Source organism: Astyanax mexicanus, chromosome 16 (assembly GCF_023375975.1).
Source record: "Astyanax mexicanus isolate ESR-SI-001 chromosome 16, AstMex3_surface, whole genome shotgun sequence".
Taxonomy (NCBI): domain Eukaryota; kingdom Metazoa; phylum Chordata; class Actinopteri; order Characiformes; family Acestrorhamphidae; genus Astyanax; species Astyanax mexicanus.
This window is the reverse complement of record NC_064423.1, coordinates 9,228,750-9,248,727: the sequence shown is the minus strand read 5'-3', so window position 1 is coordinate 9,248,727 and position 19,978 is coordinate 9,228,750. Positions and strand designations below refer to the sequence as shown.

Below are 19,978 nucleotides of genomic sequence, written 5' to 3'. Positions count from 1 at the left end.
CCCACCTCATCCCCAACTAGCCTACTCCCCACCTTATCCCCATCTTCCCAACTTTCCATCTCATCCCCAACTCCCCAACCCCCCACCTCATCTTCAACTTCTCCAATTTCCCCAACATCCCCCAACTCCCCACCTCATCCCCATCTTCCCAACTTCCCACCTCATCCCCATCTTCCTTACTTCCCATCTCATCCCCATCTTCCCACCTCATCACCAACTTCATCAGTTTCCCCAAAATCCTTAACTCCCCACCTCATCCCCAGCTCGCCAACTGACCACCTCATCTCCATCTTCCCAAATCCCTACCTTATCCCCATCTTCCCAAATTCTCTCCCTATTGCCATCTTCCCTAATTTTTCCAACATCCCCATCTTCCCAATGTCCACTCCATCCACAAATCCCCACCTCATCTCCATCTTCCCAAATTCTCTCCCTATTGCCATTTTCCCTAATCTTTCCAACATCCCCATCTTCCCAATGTCCACTCCATCCACAAATCCCCACCTCCTCCCTATCTTCCCACCTCAAAAACAACATTGTCCTAATATGACAATATTATTTGAATATTTTACACAATTATTTCTGGGCAATATACTGTCCGAAACGTTGTTTCATGTGACAGGCCTAATTACAGTTTATATTTTATGTGCTTCCACATTTGCAGTTTATGTTTATACATTCTGGAAATATCAATAAATACACAGTAGTTTTGTTGTAGAATGTGTAGAAGAGAGTCTCTGTACAGGATATGAATTTGCCAGAGCTCTTAGACACTATTCATCATTTGCTGTTACCCAATGTCAATGTTGCCACTAGTACAGCTGCTTAATTAACGACTAATTATAAAACAGAATGTTCTATGCTGCTAATGGGCTCAAAGGTTTATTGGCTGAAGGGCTGTGTATTTGGATGGGCTCCTGATTGTGCCTGTCTCCTACAATCAATTCCGGCTGCTATATTTGGGGGAGAAAGCTCCCAATCACAGACACTTCACTGGAGTCTCAGTAAAATGAGCTATTCAGTAGACGCGTCCTGCTCAGTGAGATCATGGTCTTTTCCTGCACTCTCAGCTTAAATACAGCCTGCATACTGCTTTCTGATCTAATGTAGCTATAAATGTAAATGTCGAGCTGTTTTGTTGTTTTAATTTTAAGTTTCTTTAAATTTGCTACAGGGTAAGGTATTGATATTTTAGAGCCCTCAGCAGGTGGTGTGACTAGGTGGCTTTTATAATAAGACCCTCCCCCTGATTAGCTCTTGAATCTCGTTAATTACTGTCTGTGATGTAACTGTCGTTATTCACCTTCCTTTGAGTGGATTTCTAAATGCACTGACGTTTGGGTTTCCATGCTTTTGTGTTGTGTTTATTCAGAGGATGGAGCGATTCGAGGACGCCTGACTGAATGTTTGGAAACAATCCTGAACAAAGCGCAAGAGCCTCCAAAGTCCAAAAAAGTCCAGCACTCCAATGCCAAGAATGCAGTTCTGTTCGAAGCCATCAGTCTCATCATACACCATGACAGGTTTGTAGTTCGCACTGGACCTGGGGGGGACTGTCTCTGAATTGTCAGTTCATTACTATATGAAAAACCTCTTTGTTGTCCTTGTCTCTCTTTCTTTCTCTCTTTTCCTCAGTGAACCGACGCTGCTGGTCCGCGCCTGTAATCAGCTGGGTCAGTTTTTGCAGCACAGAGAGACTAATCTGCGCTACCTGGCCTTGGAGAGCATGTGCACCCTCGCCAGTTCAGAGTTCTCCCATGAAGCAGTTAAAACGCACATCGAGACTGTAATCAACTCTCTTAAGGTAAATGCTCACCCTATCATGATCTTACTGATGCAGAACACAGAAAACATGTCTTGCAGGATACATACAGTCATCAAAAACCTGGAAAACTCATAGAATTTGAAAATAGCAATTTCCAGGCCTGGATAAGTTTGGGAAAAATGAAAATACCCAGAAGGTTTTGGAAAAGTCATGGAAATCTGGTCTACAAATTTTGTGTTTCAGTTTGTCGACAGAGAAAATGTATTTTGAGCTAGCTAGTTGAGTTAATTCAGTAATTTAGCCCTACACACAATGGAGCTTTAATAATTTTTAATAATAAAATGTTTGTCAACGTTTTATCTGATTTATTTTAGACCTTATTTTTGTCCATGTCTGCACTTCTGTTTTAAAAATTTTATGGACATGAAAAAATTTGCCTTGTAATTTAAAAATCATGGAAATTTATTGGTTAAAAACTGTATTAACCCTGGTCTTGAAACAGGATATAGTTTCTAGTACCATGACTTTTGCCATGTCGCATGGAACCTAAACAATGCTGCACTGACTTGTGTGTGTTTGTGTGTGTGCAGACTGAGCGGGATGTGAGTGTGAGGCAGCGTGCTGTTGACCTGCTCTACGCCATGTGTGATCGCAGCAACGCCAAACAGATCGTCACAGAGATGCTCAGTTACTTAGAAACAGCCGACTACTCCATCCGAGAGGAAATCGTAAGTCTGTCCTCCTGGCTGATCTTCACTTCATGTTTGTGTTTGTGTTTTATTCCTGTCAAACCTTTACTGGACTGTTCTTTCATCACTAAGACTAAATAGCAGCTGTGGCTCGACTCCAAGCTTTACTGGCTGTAAACCAAATCAAACATCACTTACCATCCTGTCCAGGTTTTACTGACACAAGTAAAAATGCAGAATGTGCCACTTTCCTTTGTTTCTATTTGACATGTGCCAAAATTAATGTTTGATGAGAAACACAAAATAAAGCATTTGACTGAAATCTGAATGTCACAGTTTTTACAGATTTACATAAATTTTTACACCACTGTTCAATAAATGTATTTTTGTCTTGCTTTTAAACAGCAAGCGCTGCTTAAAAAAAGCCAAATTTTCAGTGCATCCTTAATTCCTGACAGTTCACAGCGCCTTACTATTAAATGTACTATTAAATCTGAACAGTTTGTTGCATTTTTCATTGCGCATAACACATTCAGTCATGTCAGGGTAATATACAGTTACTAGTTCAACTTATCTCTGTGCTCCTGTAATGTACGCTGAAACCTGCATGTACACTGGCTTGAACCCAATACTCTTGTACTTACACACCTGCAATTCAGTGAGAAGTGTCAAGCGATAGAGTAACATAAATTGATCTGAAATTTAACAAAGAAATTATGATGCATTGAAGCATTGATTCAAACGATTGACTCATTCTCACTGGCTGTATAGCACTGCGGAAAATGTTAGGTTCTACCAGATATTAGAGGGTCCCAAGTTGTGCATCTTTGTTATTGCGGGAGCTGGGACCCTAGTAAATAGGAATATTGAAAATCAGAGCAAGTGTGTGTGAATATATTTACCACATTGTGTGTGTGAACATATATATAAGAGACCACTTTAGTTACTTAATCAGTTTCTCTGATTTTCCTATTTATAGGTTTATGTTTGAGCAAAATGAACATTGTTTTATTCTATAAATAATGGAATAACCCTGGTTTTTAATCACAGTTTTTTTTTATGCATCTTGGCATGTTCTCCTCCACCAGTCTTACACACTGCTTTTGGATAACTTTATGCCATTCCTGTTCAAAAATCCAAGCAGTTTAGTTTGGTTTCATGGCTTGTGATCATCCATCTTCCTCTTGATTGTAATCCAGAGGTTTTTAGTTTGGTAAAATAAAAAAAACGTATCATTTTTAAGTGGTCTCTTTTTTTCCAGATCTGTATATTATGTGTGCGTAAATATAATGTGTGTGTGTAGATATATTGTATTTGTCTGTCTAGATATATATTGTGTGTGTACATGTATTGTATCTTTACAAACATACTGGAGCTAAACGATGAGATGAGTTGTTTCTGTTTATTGGAGCTGAATGTTAAGGTAATAGTTTCTGTTTTTGGATGATGAACTATAAGCTACAGATGTAGCAGAAGTGAATAGAAAATTTTGGATTTTTCGTTAAAGCTGCTCTTTCTCCATCAGGTCCTGAAAGTGGCCATCCTCGCAGAAAAGTACGCAGTGGACTACACCTGGTACGTGGACACCATCCTGAACCTGATCCGCATTGCTGGAGACTACGTGAGCGAGGAGGTTTGGTACAGAGTCATTCAGATAGTCATCAACCGGGACGACGTTCAGGGATACGCCGCCAAAACCGTGTTTGAGGTACGCCGCTCCGCCTGGGTTTATATTCTCAGACCCTGTACATTTCCTGATTTAGCTGACATTACAGCAGTATTGTGACCACCTGTCCATCATCTTTAAATTTAGCTCTGTGTACAAAATTACCAAATCCCCAGGAACATATTTATCCTCTGAATGAATAGATACTTAGAGTCACAACAATAGACAAACCCAGTCTGCTTAAACTAATACCACACAAAAAATTATATGTTTGCTTGGCTTTATCAAACAAAACATGTTAACATTTACAGTGCAGGGTGGTAAAAGTATGTGAACCTTTGGATTTAATAACTGGTTGATCCTCCTTTGGCAGCAAAAACCTCAACCAAACGTTTCCTGTAGTTGCAGATCAGAGAGGAAGGAGGAATTTTTTGATCATTCCTCTTCACTAAACTGTTTCAATTCAGCTATAATATTCTTGGGTTATCTGGTGTGAATCTCTCTCTTGAGGTCATGATGCCACAGCATCTCAATTGGGTTGAGGTCAGGACTCTGACTGGGCCACTCCAGAAGGCGCCTTTTTTCTGTAAAAGCCATTCAATTGTTGATTTACTTCTATGTTTTGGGTCATTGTCCTGTTGCATCATCTTTCCTCTGTTGAGCTTCAGTTGGCGGACAGATGATCTTAAGTTTTTCTGCAAAATGTCTTGGTTCTCTTGGGAATTCATTTTTCCGTTGATGACAGCAATCCGTCCAGGCCCTGTGGCAGCAAAACAGCCCCCTCCACCATGTTTCACAGTTGGGATGAGGTTTTGATGATGGTATGCTGTGCCTTTTTCTTCTCACACATAGCGTTGTGTGTTTCTTCCATTCTTGTTTAATGTTTTCCTTATTTTAGATTTTTCAACAAAAATTTTAGCATGTGCCAGAGATTTCTGTAAGCCTTCAGCTGACACTCTAGGATTCCTCCTCACCTCATTGATCATTCTGCGCTGTGCTCTTGCAGTCATCTTTACAGGACTTTACCACACCTATGAAGAGTAGCAACAGTGCTGAACTTTCTCCATTTGTAGACCGTCTGTCTTACCGTGGACCCATGGACATGCTGTTCTTATTTCTCTCCAGGCACTACGGTGCGTTCGAGTGCTGCTGAGCTACCTAAAGTGTGTTAGGTTGTTATGTCAACTGCTTAGCGTTAGCTAGCGAACTGCTTCTTTGGTGGTGCTGTTCTACACAGCGCTCTGCAGTGCCTGTAGCCGTATCGCGGTATTTGAACAGTGCATACCGGTTTTAATTTCCCTTCCAGTATATCAGATGGTATACCGCCCAGCAGTAGTTGAAATGAAACTACACGTAGTGCGATCGCTCTCTCAAAGTGCCGTTTCATAGTGATAGAGAACTGCCAGATATTTCAATTTTAACGTTTTTTTTGCATTGATTAAGTAGTTTCTTGCATTCTCTGAAACTTTGCCGCAAAGACACTATTTCTTTTGAGTAGTCCTGGAAGATTCTACTGAGGTTGCCATTCCAGCAGATTTCACCCTTTTTCCTTGACTCGTTAGATATTGACTCCTTGTCCTCACAATTAAGGAACCGGGTAATGTGAATTCTCTCCAGTGTGTTGCTCCGCATATAAGTGGCTGACAAGCAGTGACATCGCTTCACCAAAAGCCCAGACGTGAACTCCAGACAGAGTACCCACTCCAGACTCAGAAATCACAATCTTTTTGCAATGCTCTGGAAAATCTTTAAATTGCAGATTGTTGCGGCAAAGTCTATCCTCTTTTGCTAGAGATAAGAAATCTCAGCGCGAGTTGCAGATGGTTCTTCTTTCATCTCTTTTATGCAGTCTTCAAGTGAATCCAATCTTCTCTCTGCTCTCCCAGGAGTCGGGTAAGAACTTCTGTGAGCTTGCCCTCTATTGATGTAGTTTTTTTCCTGATTTCCTCCAGGCTGCGACTGTGTTCTGCACTCGTTTGCTTGAGAAGCCCATGGATGCTAGCAATCTCTTTGTGCAGTCCATCACCCAGTCCTTGGTTGCCTGCGACATCTTTAGCTTTATCACGTTGCCTGGTATTAGGTTCACTGATGCGTTTAGATGGTATTATATTGAGCAAATGTAGGTCTGATAACTGCTTGACTCACTCAGAAAGAAGATAATCTAAAGGGCCGTAATAGTGAAATTCTGAGCAGAATTACAAAAAAAAAAAATATTCAAAATAATATTTGAAAGCATTATTTAGGATATTTAGGCATAGTAGTATTAATATAAAAAATATTTAAGTATTTAAAATAAATAGCGAAAAAAAGCCAATAAAATATATATATATATATATATATTTTTTAACAAAGTCATCATACAGGTTCATTTTCTCTCCACAAATAAACACAATGCTATTAAAGTGAAAATGATTGAGGTTTCGTCTGTATATTGTATAATAAGTCTAGTAATTAACCTTCTCTGAATATAGTCTGTACTAATTATAGAGGTTATTTATAGCCACAGTGTGCGGTTATTAGGCTGATGGAGACAGTGCTGTGGTGTGGTGTGGTGCAGTGCAGTACTGTTCCCAGTTAAAGAGTCTGGTCTGTTATTAGATCTTCTGTAGTGTATCAGGGCCAGGCTCCTGCACTTCAGCGTAATCTCCACTATAATAAACCTGATTGTTCTCATCAGCTGAACATGAACCTCTTCACCGGCTGAACTCACTACAGGAGAACAAAACACATCTCCAGCAAACATATGTACTGTTGATCTCCACTGATGACCTGCTGCTTTAACCTGGGTTTCAAAACACATTTTAGAATATTAGTATTATTGTTTTCTTTCTCTGTCTCTCTCTCTCTCTTTCTCTCTCTCTCTCTCTCTCTCTCTCTCTCTCTCTTCCTCTGCACATTTCTCACTTCCATTCTCCATCTCTCTCCGTATATATATATACAGGGGTTGGACAATGAAACTGAAACACCTGTCATTTTAGTGTGGGAGGTTTCATGGCTAAATTGGAGCAGCCTGGTGTTCAATCTTCATTAATTGCACATTGCACCAGTAAGGGCAGAGTGTGAAGGTTCAATTAGCAGGGTAAGAGCACAGTTTTTCTCAAAATATTGCAATGCCCACAACATTATGGGTGACATACCAGAGTTCAAAAGAGGACAAATTGTTGGTGCTCGTCTTGCTGGCGCATCTGTGACCAAGACAGCGAGTCTTTGTGATGCATCAAGAGCCACGGTATCCAGGGTAATGTCAGCATACCACCAAGAAGGAACAACCACATCCAACAGGATTAACTGTGGACGCTGTAAGAGGAAGCTGTCTGAAAGGGATATACATACATACACATATCTGTTGAAAAAGCTAAATATGATAAACAATTAAAAACTAATCATAGTAACTAGAATATGCAAATGATTTAAAATGTAAAAACAATATATAAATTGCAAAAAGACAACATTAAAGTGTGTCTCTCCATCTCTCTCTCTCTCTCTCTGTCTCTGGCAGGCATTGCAGGCTCCAGCTTGTCATGAGAACTTGGTAAAGGTGGGCGGATACATCCTGGGCGAGTTTGGCAACCTAATTGCTGGAGACCCTCGATCCAGGTTCATAAATGCTTAAATATGCATCAGAATCTTCTCTGTTGCTTTTGCAGACTTCAGGTGCTTTCACACCAACCTTGTTTTGTCCAGAACAAATTAGACACTGTAAATTGTGGTGGTCAGTGCAGGTGTAACTACTGGGAAAAATAAGTATTTGATTTGCTGCCGATTTTGCACATAAATCATTATGTTTTTCTATTGTATTAAATACTCATTTCACGCAGTAAAATGCAAATTAATTTTTTTTAATCATAATTTTTTTTTGGATGTTTTAAATTCTGTCTCTCACAGTTAAAGTAACCTATGAAAAAAAATGACAGACCTTTTTCGTACTTTGTAGTATGTATGAGAGAAAGTATGCAAGTATGAGAGAGTGTGAGAGCTGTACTACAAAATTTAACACACCTCCTATTCACATCTGAGACCTAGTAACACTAACCAGTCACGTTTTGGAGGGAAAATGACAAACTCAGTTTGGGCATTTAGGGGTGTAGTCTTTTTACAGGGGTGTACTCACTTTTGTTGCCGGTGGTTTAGATATTAATGCAGGGGTGCCCAAACTTTTTTTGTTGGGGGCCAGAAGGAGAAATATATTTGAAGTCACGGGCCACACTCTGTAATAAAACAAATAATGAAATATACCAATTTAAATAATACTTTTTTCCTGATTATTTCATTTACACACCATTTTACTTGACTTACTATCTTTATCTTTTACAGTGTTGTGTAAACTAAGATTTTTCAAATTGATGTTTCATTTCATGATGTCTCTTAATATTAAACTTTTAGAAATGCGCACCCTCTCTGCTTTTAGACTCTTTGGCCCGTTTTTCTGCGCTAGAAATGCGCACCCTCTCTGCTTTTAGACTCTTTGGCCCGTTTTTCTGCGCTAGAACAGCGCATCCTCTCCGCTTTTAGACTCTTTTGCCCCGTTTTTCTGCGATAAACTTTGAATCTCACATTATAAAAACCTGCTTAACAGCGGGCCAACTTTCATTCTATTTCTAAAATACCTCGTGGGCCTCTCCACAAAGGGAAACGGGCCACAAATGGCCTGCGGGCCATAGTTTGGACACCCCTGCATTAATGGCTGTATATTGAGTTATTTTGAGGGAAGAAAAATATGACACTGTTATATAAGCTGCACACAGACTACTTTTCATTGTGTTAAAGTGTCAGTTTGTCAGTGTTGTCCCATGAAAAGATATACTTAAATATCTGCAGAAATAAGAACGGTGTACTTAATTTTTTCTGATACCTGTTCCATCATGTCTACTAGATCTTTTGGGGGTGTTTATCAAGAATGTCTTCAGTATCTTCTGGTTAGGCTTCTTTATGGTTGGTGAAGATATCTGAGATTGGTGCTGCTTATACTGATGTCAGATCAGGAATGTCTTTATTTAAATCTCTCTCTCTCTCTCACTCTCTCTCTCTCTCACTTCATCAGTCCACTTGTTCAGTTCCACCTGCTCCACTCCAAGTTCCACCTGTGTTCGGTTCCCACTCGCGCTCTGCTGCTCTCGGCGTACGTTAAGTTCATCAACCTGTTCCCGGAAGTGAAAGGTACCATACAGGAAGTGCTGCGCTCGGATAGTCAGCTGAGGAATGCAGATGTGGAGCTTCAGCAGCGAGCTGTGGAGTACCTCCGCCTGAGCTGCATCGCCACCACGGACATACTGGTACCAGTTTAAACACCAACTTTTATATATTATGTCTGTTCTGGCAAGTATTTACAAGTGATACACCCTTAATTCACTAAGCTCCACCTCTTATGTGAGATATAGAACAATAATTAGAGTGTGAACAGATGTGTAAAGCTGTACTGATCTGTTCTGATCTTCTGAAAGGCTACAGTTCTGGAGGAGATGCCTCCTTTCCCCGAGCGAGAGTCTTCCATCTTGGCGAAACTGAAGAAGAAGAAAGGTTCTGGAACTGTGTCTGATATTGAAGACAGTCGCAAAGAGCGCAACGTCAATGCCAACGCCAACGTCAACGGCAGCAGCGATCACACCATCACCAACACAAGCGCAAAGGTGCTCTTTTATTTTTGGTTATTTGTTTATGTGCCAACTTAACCTTTATTTTAAATATTATAGTCAGTTTCTCAAAGAGGAATTAGTCAAGTGATATACTAAAGTTTCCTTTTAGTGGGAGATCTCCATTTAAAATGCTGTGCAGGATTAGACTTAATCCCTGTCTGGTACACTACTCCTATATTAAAAAATCTTGATTCTTGAGTGAAATTAAGCGATAATTAACAGTGGAATTTTAGAAGAAACTAAACACATAATAGTATGTTCGGTCTAAAGTGCTGCCACTGTGATCGGGAGATCGCTGGTTTGAATCCCGATTATGCAGCTTGCCATCAGTTGCTGGAGCCCTGAGAGAGCACAATTGGCCTCGTTCTCTCTGGGTGGGTAGATGGTCCTTTTTCCCTTTATCACTCCTAGGGTGATGTCGATCAGTACAAGGTATCTGTGAGCTGATGTATGGGTGCTTTCCTCCGAGTGTGCTGTAATGCTACTCAGTAATGCTGCATCAGCAGCAGTTCGAAAAGAGTCCGTGGCTGACTTCATATGTATCAGAGGAGGAATGTGCTAGTCTTCACCATTCTTGGGTTGTGGCATCACTACTGATGGGGAATATACAGCTGAGCAGCAGCTGAATGGGTGGGGCTGTTGGGAGAAAACGGGGAAAAATTGAAATAAATAAAATAAATTGCTACAGGAATAAAATCCCCCCTGCCGAAAGAACAGTATCTAATTTACTTTAGATCAGTAATACACTGCTGTGACGAATTGATTGTTTTCAGCCACACAAGAGCTTCACGAGGTCAGATGATTAGTTCTGCCACTCCAGCTGAAAATGTCCTGAATGGAAAAATACTGGATGGAGCTCAGTGCATAGTGATGTTAGGCTTCTCTATGTGCTCTAGTTCTGATCCAGTGCTCTCTGTTCTGCAATGCTTTTCTATGCACACTATAGCAGATGCTGTTGTTAGCACTGGATGCTATTTAAAGCAGCTAAACTCTACATTATAGTTCAGAATAAAACATAACAATAAAACCAGCTACCATTTTTAGAGGTATTCGAAATAATGTATTACTCTACTCATGTCTGCTCTTTTTACTTCTTTTCCTCATCTGTTCTTCTTTCCCATTTGTCCTTTAGCCTCCTCCCTCTTTTGCTTGTGATCTATTGGCTACAGCTCCACCCCCCACCAACAGGCCACGCCCTATCCCTTCCTCCTCCATGCTGCACACGCCCCTCACCCCTTTATCACCGAAGGCTTATACACCTCAGCCTGTTACGCCAACTGTCCCCTTTTATCAGGTCCCTGTGTGTGTGTGTGTGGGAGTGTGTGTTGCATGGCTAACTGCACTGAAATGTGTCATAAAAAGTGTGTGGAATATCCTCGGTTCAGGAAATAAGAACAGGGGTGAGGGTACTTTTTCGTCTGTGGAGTGAGTTTATTAACTGACAGTATAATCTCTGATCTCTTGCTGCCATTAAAAATTTCTCATACAGGAACGGCTGCTGGTTTGGAGGAGCTTCACGCTCGAATGTCATGCACATCAAAAGCTCAAGAATTTTTATCCAGTTAAAATAATAAAAAGCACTGAGGGACAATGAGAGACACTAAGAGACAGTGGGGAACTCTGAAGGACAGTAAGGGACACTGACAGATACTGAGAGACAGTTGAGAGACACTGAGAGACACTAAGAGACAGTTGAGAGACACTGAGAAACAGTTGAGAGATGCTGAGGAACAATAAAGGACACTGAGGGACACTGAGAGACAATAAAGGACACTGACAGACATTGAGGGACATTGAGAGACAGTTGAGAGACACTAAGGAACACTAAGAGACAGTTGAGAGACACTGAGGAATAGTAAGGGACATTGAGAAACAGTTGAGAGACGCTAAGGAACAGTAAGGGAAACTGAGAGACACTGAGAAACAGCTGAGAGACACAGGAACAGTAAGAGACACTGAGAGACACTAAAAGACAGTTGAGAGACACTAAGGAACAGTAAGGGAAACTGAGAGACACTAAGCGACAGTTGAGAGACACTGAGGAACAGTAAGAGACACTAAAAGACAGTTGAGAGACAGTAAAGGACACTGACAGACACTGAGGGACATTAAGAGACAGTTGTGAGAAACTGAGGAACAGTGAGAGACACTGAGGGACAAACCATCACTGATTGTAGAAACTTCACACTAGACCTCATGCAGTTTGGACTGTTTATATTTACATTTCACATTACTTTATGCATTTTAGATTTAATTTTGCCCGTTTTTAACAAGGCAATAATATGTGTTCCTTTTGTATAATACATTTTATTATTTGCCATTTTTATATATAATATTATAGCAGCTTGTTTTAGCTCATACCCTTTAATAATATAGCAGCTTGTTGATTTGATAAAGAAAGGCCAAATAACCTTCTGCATGTTAGAGCTAAGATAAAATATATATCGTGTTCACACTGTATCGTTGTACCCCTAATTTACACGCTTAAAACTGCATCCTGTGATTTGAGTTTTTGATCAAGGCCTGAATGTAGCTGATGTTGCTAATTGTAGATACATTTTTTTTCTATCCAGGTTACTTCTTCCCCGTCGTCAGATCTTCTGGGCCTGGGGAACAGCTCAGCAGTAAACTCAGCTAGTCCTCCAACCTCCTCACACGCAGCCAGCCTGCTGGTGGATGTGTTCTCAGAAAGCCTGCCTGTAGCAGCTTTGGGTTCTGCCTCTGCACACGTCATAGAGGAAAACTTCTCAAGGTACTTCTCCACCCAGTCAGAAACCACCCTGAACTTGTGTTATGATTTTCATTATGGCCCCTTGAGCACCAAAACTTATATCTGTTTCACACTTGACTCTAATTTGAGCACTTAGGATTCCTCAAATTATTTAACATTTACACTGGAGCTGGGCGGGGCTGAAGGTGGGGCTGGAGAGCCTAAATCTACTCGTGCAATTATTACGTATGTTCTGGCAGGGGCAGTGATGTGGTTAATGTGGGCGGGGCTTTTCTGCCGGTCACATATATGGACACTTTGTTGTTCACACTACAGTAATATTAGTGTGATCATTTGGGTCTCTAATCTCATCTGAAAGTCATACTGGATACCAGAGGTGAAAAAAGTACTGAAAAATTGTAATTGAGTAAAAGTACCTTTACTTTGCTGAAATTCTACTCAAGTAAAAGTAAAAGTACCCATCTAAAAATCTACTTGAGTAAAAGTAAAAAAGTATTAAATTTAAAATGTACTTTGAGTAAAAGTTACATAGTTACTTTTATTTATTTGATGTAAAAAAGTAACAAATCATAAATTAAATTTCAGGCAGTATTTGTTAAGACCAGCCAATAAAACATTTTTAAGAGCAAGTGGCATAGGTTTCTATGATCCATTTTTTTAATTTACTGTAAAAAGTTAAAGTTTGCTCATATAAACCGTATTTTCATAGTTTTACAGTTCATTATTATTTTTTAACTTGCCATTGCTATGCTTTAACTGCTATTTACATGTTTTTTTAAACATTCAAGCAGATTGTTTAATGTTTCCAATAAAAACGTAAAAAGAATTATCATGAAAAACATGAAATCATACAAAAAAACTGTTGGTGGGTGCATGCGCAGTGCCGTAAAGTAGTACATATCGATGGGTAGCATAACTGGACAGAACACCGGTTCCCCCGAGCACAGCTAATTCACACAGCGTCTCTCCCGCTGACCGTAATAAACACTGCTGGGAAAAGTTCAGCTGTGCTGAACGCTGTGGTAGTAAATGTGTATTTAAAAACTTGTTAAATTAACAACATAATTAGTTTTAAATAAAATAGAATCGGAAAAAGACAAAGCAACACTACCACTATTGCGACTTAACTCCAGCATTTTCTTATTTTATATTATGAAGTAATAATGTATAATAATATAGCAATTATATAGGACACATTTATGGGTAGAGGGGTCAGCAGATCTGTTATTCTAAATACCCTAGATATTTTATATTTAAATTTAAATTTTTCCTTTTAAACTTTCTACCATCCAGAGTCACAGTGTAACAGTGCTCTCTGTTTTCAGGTTCGTCTGCAAGAATAACGGAGTGTTGTTTGAGAGTCAGCTGCTGCAGATTGGCCTGAAGTCTGAGTTCAGACAGAACCTGGGTAAGAGCCTCATATCGAGTTTTATTTGATTGGTTTTGGGTGATGCAACATGTCTAATTATCCTTATTCTATGTGGTTCTGCCGCAGGTCGCATGTACATTTTCTACGGAAACAAAACGTCAACGCAGTTCCTGAATTTTTCATCCTCTGTGGTCTGTCCCGAACCACTCAGCTCCCATATCCTCTACAACATATTTCTACACAGTAGAGTTACCACCTTCTGACCATCTTCTAATACAGCATTCTATACATCATCCTATACAGCAGCTTATACAGAATCATATACAGCATCCTATACAGTGTTATATACAGTATCCTATACATCATTCCATACAGGCTCTTATATAGCCAATCTTACAGCATCCTATACAGAATCCTATACAGCCTCTTATACAACATCCTATACAGCAGCTTATACACCATCCTATATATCATCCTATACAGCCTTATATACAAAGTCCTATACAGCAGCTTATACACCATCCTATATATCAGCGAGTGAGCATATATATGAGCGAGAGACAGAGCGAGTGAGGCAGAGACAGAGCAAAAGGAGAGACATTTTGATTGTTTGTGTTTGTGTGCATCAGGGTGCCTCACTGTGCTCGCTCTCCGCATTTGGTACATTCATTTGCATTCATGCAAAATAACGAAAATAGGCACCACATTTTTTAGACCTTAGCAGTACTGAGAAATTTTGTTTGGTATATTTTTGGTATCAAATTTCGATACCCATACAGACCAAAAGAGTACTGGCTGTCTGCTGACCTGTACTGACCCATACTGACCTGTACTGATAAATAATATGTTCTGATTTAATCTGATTCTCTGTGTGGATCTATATTAATTTAGTTTAATTCAATTCAATTCAATTCACTTAGTTTTTCCTGAATGAAGTTTTCACAGCTGAACATTCACATGAAAGCTGCTGACCCTGTGCTGGACGGAGGAGCTCAGCTTCAGCAGATCCTGAACATCGAGTGCATATCTGACTTTGTGGAAGCACCAGTGCTTAATATTCAATTCAGGTTGGTAAAAAAATAACATGTTTAGAGTTTACAGTAGTGATAGTGTACAGTAGTGATTGAGTTTACAGTTGTTGGTAGATAGTGTACAGTAGTGATTGAGTTTACAGTAGTATTTGAGTGTACAGTAGTGGTAGATCGTGTACAGCAGTGATAGAGAGTGTACAGCAGTGGTAGATAGTGTTCAGTTGTCATAGAGTGTATAGAAGTGGTAGAGAGTGTGCAGTAGTGATAGTTTAAAGTAGTGATGGCGTACAATAGTGATAGAGTGTACAGTAGTGATAGAATGTACAGTAGTGGTTCAGAGTGTACAGTAGTGATAGAGTGAAGAGTACAGATAGATAGATAGATAGATAGATAGATAGATAGATAGATAGATAGATAGATAGATAGATAGATAGATAGATAGATAGATAGATAGATTGTAACAGAAGTTGTCTATTCCTGCTGCTGTACAGGTACGGAGGCAGCACACAGAATATCTCCGTCAGGCTTCCCGTCACCCTCAACAAGTTCTTCCAGCCCACAGAGATGACGTCTCAGGACTTCTTCCAGCGCTGGAAGCAGCTCAGCGCGTAAGCAGCACTTACTGTTATTATTTAGAGCCGGTGCTTCTCTATCGGTCAACTTCTTTTACCCCAATAATCAGGAGCTGTTTACTCATTATAACCTGCCCTGTATTAAAGTTCCTCTTCTGAATTTACTTAATTTGATTCATAGTAAGAAATCACATTTTAAAAACTCATTTCAATTTCTCAGTTTGTGATCAGAAACTTATACATAGCATCTTTATTTCCAAGTCTGGTGATTTGATTGATGGATTTGTAGTGTTTGTGCAGTGTATAATATAAGAAACTTCTTAGTATGTATTTCTTTACCCACAGTCCCCAGCAGGAGGTGCAGAAGATCTTCAAAGCCAAGCATTCTATGGACACAGAAATCACGAAAGCTAAGGTAGCTACAGGGAATAAACATTTGAAATGACTAAAATCTGCAGATAACTTTCCAGCACAGTTTTTACACCATAAAAAAACCTTGCATCAGCCAGGCTCAGTCAGCTGTTCTGATGGTGATGTTTGTGTGCATGTGTTGTAGATCATCGGGTTTGGAACAGCTCTGCTGGATGGAGTAGACCCAAATCCTTCAAACTTTGTGGGTGCCGGAGTGATCCACACCAAGACTATACAGGTTGGCTGCCTCCTGAGACTAGAGCCCAACACTCAGGCACAGGTAAGTACAGCAGCTCTGGGGTTGCATGATCTTCATTTTTCAGAATCATTGGCAAGTCTGTTTCATACACATTTGTAGCCTAAAAGTTTGAGAAGCACTTTTTTCACCACAAGGTTGCTGGATCCCTGTAACCGTCATGATGTGACTAAAATGCCCCAAACTGGTCTCCAGCTAGGGTCACCCATCGCTCACTGTCTTCCTAGTGCAGGTAGTTGGTGTTAACACCACTGTTACGTAACTTCAAATTCCAGAACTAAAAACAATTCATAGATTACTGTGTTAAAACAAGCTATGTGGGATGAACCGCTAGCTAATAGCACCCTGGCTTACTGGAACAATTAGGGTTCCTCAATGTAGTGCTTTCGGGCAGCATTTACTAGCACTAGTAGTTAGCCGCTAATGCTAATGCTGCTTTACCCAGCCTTAGTGGAAATCTGAGCTTAATGTAAAAAACAGAAGCGCTTTACTCACCCAAATGAACATTTTTCACATCCAGCGCTCGTTTGACTGAAAGATTTATGTTTATTTTATTTTTTTTAAGAATTGCAGGTGTGTTCACTTAGCTTAACTTTTTATGACCCCCCACACCACCACCCAGTGGTGAGACCTGCTGAATAAAAGGAAAACATGGCAACATCCCTGTTCCTTACTGCGTCTTATGTATGAAAATAGACGTTCCTTGGTGCGCTTTATCATCTTTCATCTGGTGTGCCTTAAGCCCTTTCCAGATGGGATATTTTACAATTCTAATTCTAAAATTATTTGCATCCAGACTGCAATTGAAGTTTTTTGGCTTTCTTTTTCACATGACATCACGTTCAGTAGCTCCTCCATTTCCACTCGCTGTTGTGTTTACGAGGATCTCCGTGAAAACGTGTGCCCAAAGTGTAATTAAGGTACATGGCAGTGGACAAATAGCTATTTTATTAAACACAAGGAGACAAAACTCAGAGGTGTGACTCTGGACGGGAATAAAATTACTGAAGGACAACGGAGTTCTGCTAAAAACAGTAGATAATTCAGTCTATAATTTTCTCTGTCTGTTTGAGTAATTACTCAAACGTCTGAGAGAAACACATATATGGTCATTCCAGATGGGAATAAAATCACAGAGGACCCCCTAAAAGAGAAAATTACCCCAGGATCCACTGAGCAACCAATCCCATCCGGATAGGGTTTTATAGTGCCATAAAATGAAATTGATATACTGTACGGATAAACCGCTTGTGCCTCTGTTTTCTCTGCAGATGTACCGACTGACTCTAAGGACAAGCCGCGAGTCGGTGACTCAGAGACTGAGTAATCTTCTGTCGGATCAGTTCTGAGCACTCGTCTTCCCTCCTCCCTGCCATCAGACACGCCTCCCTCTCCTTACATCTGTTACCTCTTACACATTTCCTCATATAAATCAATATTAACTCCATGTACAGTGTACATTTCCTGATGCCTTTATTTTTTACTCATATAAGAACGAGCCTCTTCTCCACTTTAGCTGACTGATCTCTGTCTGCTTCAGGCCTGCAGCTTCATCACAGATGCAATAATGTTTTATTGTTTTTGGTTTATTTGGGGTGTTTTTTTATGTTTGTTTTATATACCAGAGTTAAACCATCTCCCTCAGACTCAGACAGTGTAGTGAACGAGTGAGGGGTGGTTGGATTACAGGAATGGTACTTTTCTTCTGCTGTTTCTACAGTTTATCAGTGTGAGCAGGAACAGCTAGATGTAGGAAAGTTCTGGTCTGGTCACTCAGTAAATAAAGTGCCTTGGTGGAATAAGAGGTGGAGACTCAGGGGACAGAAGATGTTTCATACCTGCCTTTCCTGGAAGCAAAGAGTTAGACGTGACTGAGTGCAGGGCTGCACGATATGAAAAAATCGCAGTGTTTTTTATTGGGGCTGTGCTGTAGAAGAACACCTTTTGTTTCACCAAATAACCTTTCAAGGCAATTCCAAAAATTCTAGCATTTGTCCAAAAATGTTCTGCATTATTCAGTGGTTTGGTGTGAAACAGTTTATTGTAGTCAAACTGACTTCTTTACATTAGAGGTGAACCAAACGAGACGTTGTCCTGAAAATAACACAAATACAGCCGTTTTAATTACTCAAACAGTAAATAATCATTTTTATATAGAAAGTCAGTGATGGTAAAAAAATAGGCAAATCTGAACAAAATATGTCTTCCTCTGCATGTACCCCTTCACTATTTTAAGGGTATCATTGCTTTTTGATAAGGGTATCAAAAAGCAAAACCCTCTCAAAATTATGATGGAACATAAAAAATGATTTAAAAAAAAATAGTCTCAAGCATTCAGTGTAAAACACTTTTAACTCTTTCATTTCCCCACCAAGGGAAAATATTTATTTTGGACAGTATTAAAAAACAAGTGTTTTTATTCTCTTTTTTAATGTTTTTAAAATATATGCCTCTATGATACTTTTGGTAAAACCAGAACACAATCTGCAAAATAATAATAATAATAATAATAATAATAATAATAATAATAATATTAGATTAATGATTAAAAACAGAAAACATGTAGTGCTAGTTTAGGCAGAGCTATATCTTGCAGCCCTTCTACACTCACAATGTTCTCTCTCAGAGCTGCTGTGCTGAGAGATCGGTGTTTACGAGGTTGGATCTTTAATCTTTTATACAGTGGCACTACCACTGCCAGCTTCTCCATGTGCCTTTAACTTGTATGTTCCCTCAGGGTGATGATCTGTCTGAATGATGTTCCCTTTGGGTGTTCTTCTTGGGTAATGTTACCTTGGGGTGATGTTCTCTCAGGGTGATGTTTCCTCTGGGTGATGTTACCTTGGGGTGATGTTCTCATGGGGTGATGTTAACTCTGGGTGATGTTCTTCTTGGGTAATGTTACCTTGGGGTGATGTTCTCTCAGGGTGATGTTTCCTCTGGGTGATATTACCTTGGGGTGATGTTCTCATGGGGTGATGTTAACTCTGGGTGATGTTCTTCTTGGGTAATGTTACCTTGGGGTGATATTACCTTGGAGTGATGTTCTCACTGGGTGATGTTCTTTTTGGGTAATGTTACCTTGGGGTGATGTTCTCTCGGGGTGATGTTTCCTCTGGGTGATGTTTTTCGGGATGATGTTTCCTCGGGGTGTTGCTTCCTCGGGGTGATGTTCTCTCGAGGTAATATTCCTGTGGCTCTGTAACTGTGTACTATGTTTTTTTTTGCCAAATAAACTGCATTAAAACACGTATTCTGATCTGTCTGGTCTTTTCTTTACTGTAATTAGTTTTACATTAGCTGGAGCATAGTTGCCACCAATAGCTGGAGCACAGCTGCCACAACAACATAGTCTTAGATATTCTCAGTGCATGCATCACTCTTGTTTGGTGTAAGGATGGTACGGTATTCCCAATCACTATGTGGACTGTAGAAAGCATCTTGAGCACCTGCATTACCGTCTGGTTTGGGAACTGCAACATCTCATAAACCCCCCCACCACTACCACACACCCCAACACACTCACACAGTGACAGAACTGAAACCCCCACCACCCTTTACACTCACAAAGACTATACTTGACCCACCCATCACTCTACATACACACACACTCGCACAGAGACTGAAATAAGAACTTTATACACTCTAACTCTCAGTAACTGCTGTGATTATTCTCACTATGCACATTTCATTGTACCGTATCAGTTCTGCACTGTCTTGCTGTTAAATTGTCTCTTGTCTGCTGTATTTTTTGTATTTATTGTAGTGTTCTAGTTCTATGTTGCACTTCGTTACACTTGCACTTTGTCTATTGTTTGTTGTTCCATGTTGCACTGTGGTTCCGGAGGAACGTAA

At 40.0% G+C, this 19,978-nt stretch overlaps 1 protein-coding gene across 2 annotated transcripts in view; it reads left to right on the top strand.

Moving 5' to 3' along the window:
* The window catches only part of LOC103033785 (adaptor related protein complex 2 subunit alpha 2), a 31,798-nt gene extending 12,422 nt beyond the window's left edge, over positions 1 to 19,376 (top strand). The window contains exons 8-23 of one of the 2 annotated variants that reach the window (XM_049465462.1): positions 1,373 to 1,523; positions 1,636 to 1,804; positions 2,356 to 2,493; positions 3,980 to 4,162; positions 7,620 to 7,717; positions 9,162 to 9,393; positions 9,562 to 9,747; positions 10,886 to 11,047; positions 12,327 to 12,505; positions 13,810 to 13,892; positions 13,980 to 14,070; positions 14,798 to 14,920; positions 15,376 to 15,492; positions 15,802 to 15,871; positions 16,013 to 16,147; positions 17,395 to 19,376. In XM_049465462.1, the coding sequence (XP_049321419.1) occupies positions 1,373 to 1,523; positions 1,636 to 1,804; positions 2,356 to 2,493; positions 3,980 to 4,162; positions 7,620 to 7,717; positions 9,162 to 9,393; positions 9,562 to 9,747; positions 10,886 to 11,047; positions 12,327 to 12,505; positions 13,810 to 13,892; positions 13,980 to 14,070; positions 14,798 to 14,920; positions 15,376 to 15,492; positions 15,802 to 15,871; positions 16,013 to 16,147; positions 17,395 to 17,472 (2,195 nt within the window). In that variant the 3' untranslated portion in view covers positions 17,473 to 19,376. The remainder of the gene's footprint in view (positions 1 to 1,372; positions 1,524 to 1,635; positions 1,805 to 2,355; positions 2,494 to 3,979; positions 4,163 to 7,619; positions 7,718 to 9,161; positions 9,394 to 9,561; positions 9,748 to 10,885; positions 11,048 to 12,326; positions 12,506 to 13,809; positions 13,893 to 13,979; positions 14,071 to 14,797; positions 14,921 to 15,375; positions 15,493 to 15,801; positions 15,872 to 16,012; positions 16,148 to 17,394) is intronic. The other variant, XM_049465463.1, reaches the window with a different exon arrangement.
* Positions 19,377 to 19,978: the final 602 nt, after the last annotated feature.